At 53.9% G+C, this 2,804-nt stretch overlaps 1 protein-coding gene across 1 annotated transcript in view; it reads right to left on the reverse strand.

The window, feature by feature from the left end:
- The window catches only part of LOC110000880 (BEN domain-containing protein 4), a 10,946-nt gene extending 8,377 nt beyond the window's left edge, over window positions 1-2,569 (reverse strand). The window contains 1 exon segment of the mRNA XM_065959074.1: window positions 2,497-2,569. Within this exon segment, the coding sequence (XP_065815146.1) occupies window positions 2,497-2,569 (73 nt within the window).
- Between the last annotated feature and the right edge of the window lie 235 nt (window positions 2,570-2,804).

Here is a 2,804-nt window from a genome sequence, read left to right on the forward strand (position 1 = left end):
TTCACACTGTGTTATGGTGGCCTGGTCGGGCATGGCGAGCGGGGGGACACATTCCTGCGGGGAGACGTCAGCGCTGCACACACAAACTGTTGGCGAGCTGCGGGCGAGCTGCGGGGCGAGCTGCGGGGTCAGAGAGAGAATGACCACGTGTTGTGAGGCCGCCGTGCAGCAGGTCACACACGGCCGGCGTGAAATGAATACTCAAACTGTCGACCTCCACAAAGTGTCTCTTCACTGAAACATTTCATCAGCGCGTTCAGAGAGAAGTTCAAATGAGACTTTAAGACGTTTGAGGATCCAGCTGCTTCTCAAACATCTGGATTCAACAACAACGTCCCGGATTAAACTTCTCTATTTAGCAGCTAGCAACATTTATTTTGCCCTGCCCCCCCTCTGTGCCCCCTCTAAAGCCACGCCCCTATGTGCTCCCTCTGAAGCCACACCCCTCTGCACACGCTCTAAAGCCACACCCCTCTGTGCTCCCTCTAAAGCCACGCCCCTCCCGGTTGCACCCTGAAGCCACGCCCCCTGTGCCCCCTCTAAAGCCACGCCCCTCCCGGTTGCACCCTAAAGCCACACCCCTCTGTGCTCCCTCTAAAGCCACTCCCCCTGTGCGTCCTCTAAAGCCACGCCCCTCCGGCTGCACCCTGAAGCCACACCCCTCTGTGCTCACTCTAAAGCCACACCCCTCCTCATTGCCCCTAAAGCCACGCCCCTCTGTGCTCCCCCTAAAGCCACACCCCTCTGTGCTCCCTCTAAAGCCACCCCCCCCTGTGCTCCCTCTAAGCCACACCCCCTCTGTGCTCCCTCTAAAGCCACGCCCCTCCCCTCTGTGCTCTCTCCGAAGTCACGCCCCCTCTGTGCTCCCCCTAAAGCCACGCCCCTCCCCTCTGTGCTCTCTCTGAAGTCACGCCCCCTCTGTGCTCCCTCTAAAGCCACGCCCCCTCCCCTCTGTGCTCTCTCTAAAGTCACGCCCCCTCTGTGCTCTCTATAAAGCCACGCCCCATCTGTGCTCCCTCTAAAGCCACGCCCCTCCCCTCTGTGCTCTCTCTAAAGCCACGCCCCATCTGTGCTCCCTCTAAAGCCACGCCCCTCCCCTCTGTGCTCCCTCTAAAGCCACGCCCCTCCCCTCTGTGCTCTCTATAAAGCCACGCCCCTCCCCTCTGTGCTCTCTATAAAGCTACATCGTCTCATGTCTCATTCAGCGGTCAGTAATCTCACAGTATAAACTCCTAAAGTCATCGGTGACGAGCTTTGAGTGTGAGCTAGAGCAGGTAAGAGGTAGAGAGCGAGGGAGACAGGGAGGCGTCTGATTGGTTCATCAGATTGGTACCTCGTGCAGACATTGGTCAAAGTTTTTACAGACTTACAAACTGATCCAGATGATGGATTTTCTTTGTTCCTTTTTCAGAGAACATGAGTTATTAATGTCTGTCAGGACCTAAAAACAATTTACACCAGACTCTGAAGAAGTGGAGGAAATGACCAACCTGACTTTAAAGAGTGAGACCAAATAAAAACATGTTCAGAATAACGCTGAGAGTCGATCATGTGACCAAACATCAAAAACAAAACACTGAAGCTCTTCAACATTTCATCTTCATTATGTTCCCAAAGTCAAGACTCAAATACGACACGCTGGTGAAATAAGAAAATAAATGATTTGTAAAAGACAGACGCGTCCTGTGTGTTTCTGCTCGCCTGTTTAGCTTGGCGTCTCGGCGCTGATCATTTATGAAACATCTGGTGTCAATCTGCCGTCACCTTCCTCATAAAAGAGAATCATGAATATATTCTTCAGATGGTGAGAGGAGCTCGTTATGAGGGGGGGCGTCGACCAGCGGGGGCGTTGACCTGTGGAGTCGATGTGACTCACAGCGGGCTCACTGCGTTCAGATACTGGGGAGGGTCGGCGAGGCCGGCGCTGTGGCCAAGAGGGGGACGCGTTGCAGCACCACAGCGGAAACCAGAGAAACAGCTTTAAAGGGGGGGGGGGGGCTGACTTCTTCTCCTGCAGTAATTCAGCGTCATGAAACTCCAGACTTCCCCGAGCAGGCAGAAAACAGAAACTCTTCTTCTTCTGCACGCTCGTTTCCTGTGATGTCACACGTGGCCATTACTCTCAGCGGGTCGTGAAGGATTTCATGTTAGTTTCTGTTGCTCAACGGACCTAAAGGCATCTCGGTCTCCTCTGCGGCGTGCACGGGGGGGGGGGGGGGGGGGGGGGGGGGGGTCTCAGAATGTTCCTCCAGCGTTCAGTTGGACAAACTCTCTTCTACAAGGAATCAAAAGAAGGGCGATCAAGTGGAGTGCTTTTCTTCTGAAACATCAAATCAGTTTGAGGAGTTGAGTCTCTGCAGACGCTCTCTGAAGGTTTCTTTATTCCTCGTGTTGCCTTCCCTCCAGCGTGCTCCAAAGTAAGCGCTCGCCATAAGCCCGGGCTCCAAAACGCTCAACCCCCTCGTGACCACTTGGAGCAGCTCTCCACTCTCTCACTTTTGGCCACCGGAGTGAACGCCTCTGCACGGGCGCCGTCTGAGCACAGTGCTGCCATTTGATTTGACGCCATCTTTCGCTCGCATGTTTGAATAGCCTCGCTCCGGAGACAGAGGGCGGCGTGACACGATCAGACGGGCGCCATGTTTTAAAGACCGTCAACAAATATTTGTGAAGCGACAGATGTTTTAGATGTTTAATGTTTGAGATACGATGTGAAAACGTTTAGTAAAGACTCGGACTGCCGATCAGGAGGTCAAATGCGTCTGACTGACCCCCGCCCCTCAAATCAGGATGACCTTAATTGC

Source organism: Labrus bergylta, chromosome 9 (genome assembly GCF_963930695.1).
Source record: "Labrus bergylta chromosome 9, fLabBer1.1, whole genome shotgun sequence".
Classification (NCBI taxonomy): domain Eukaryota; kingdom Metazoa; phylum Chordata; class Actinopteri; order Labriformes; family Labridae; genus Labrus; species Labrus bergylta.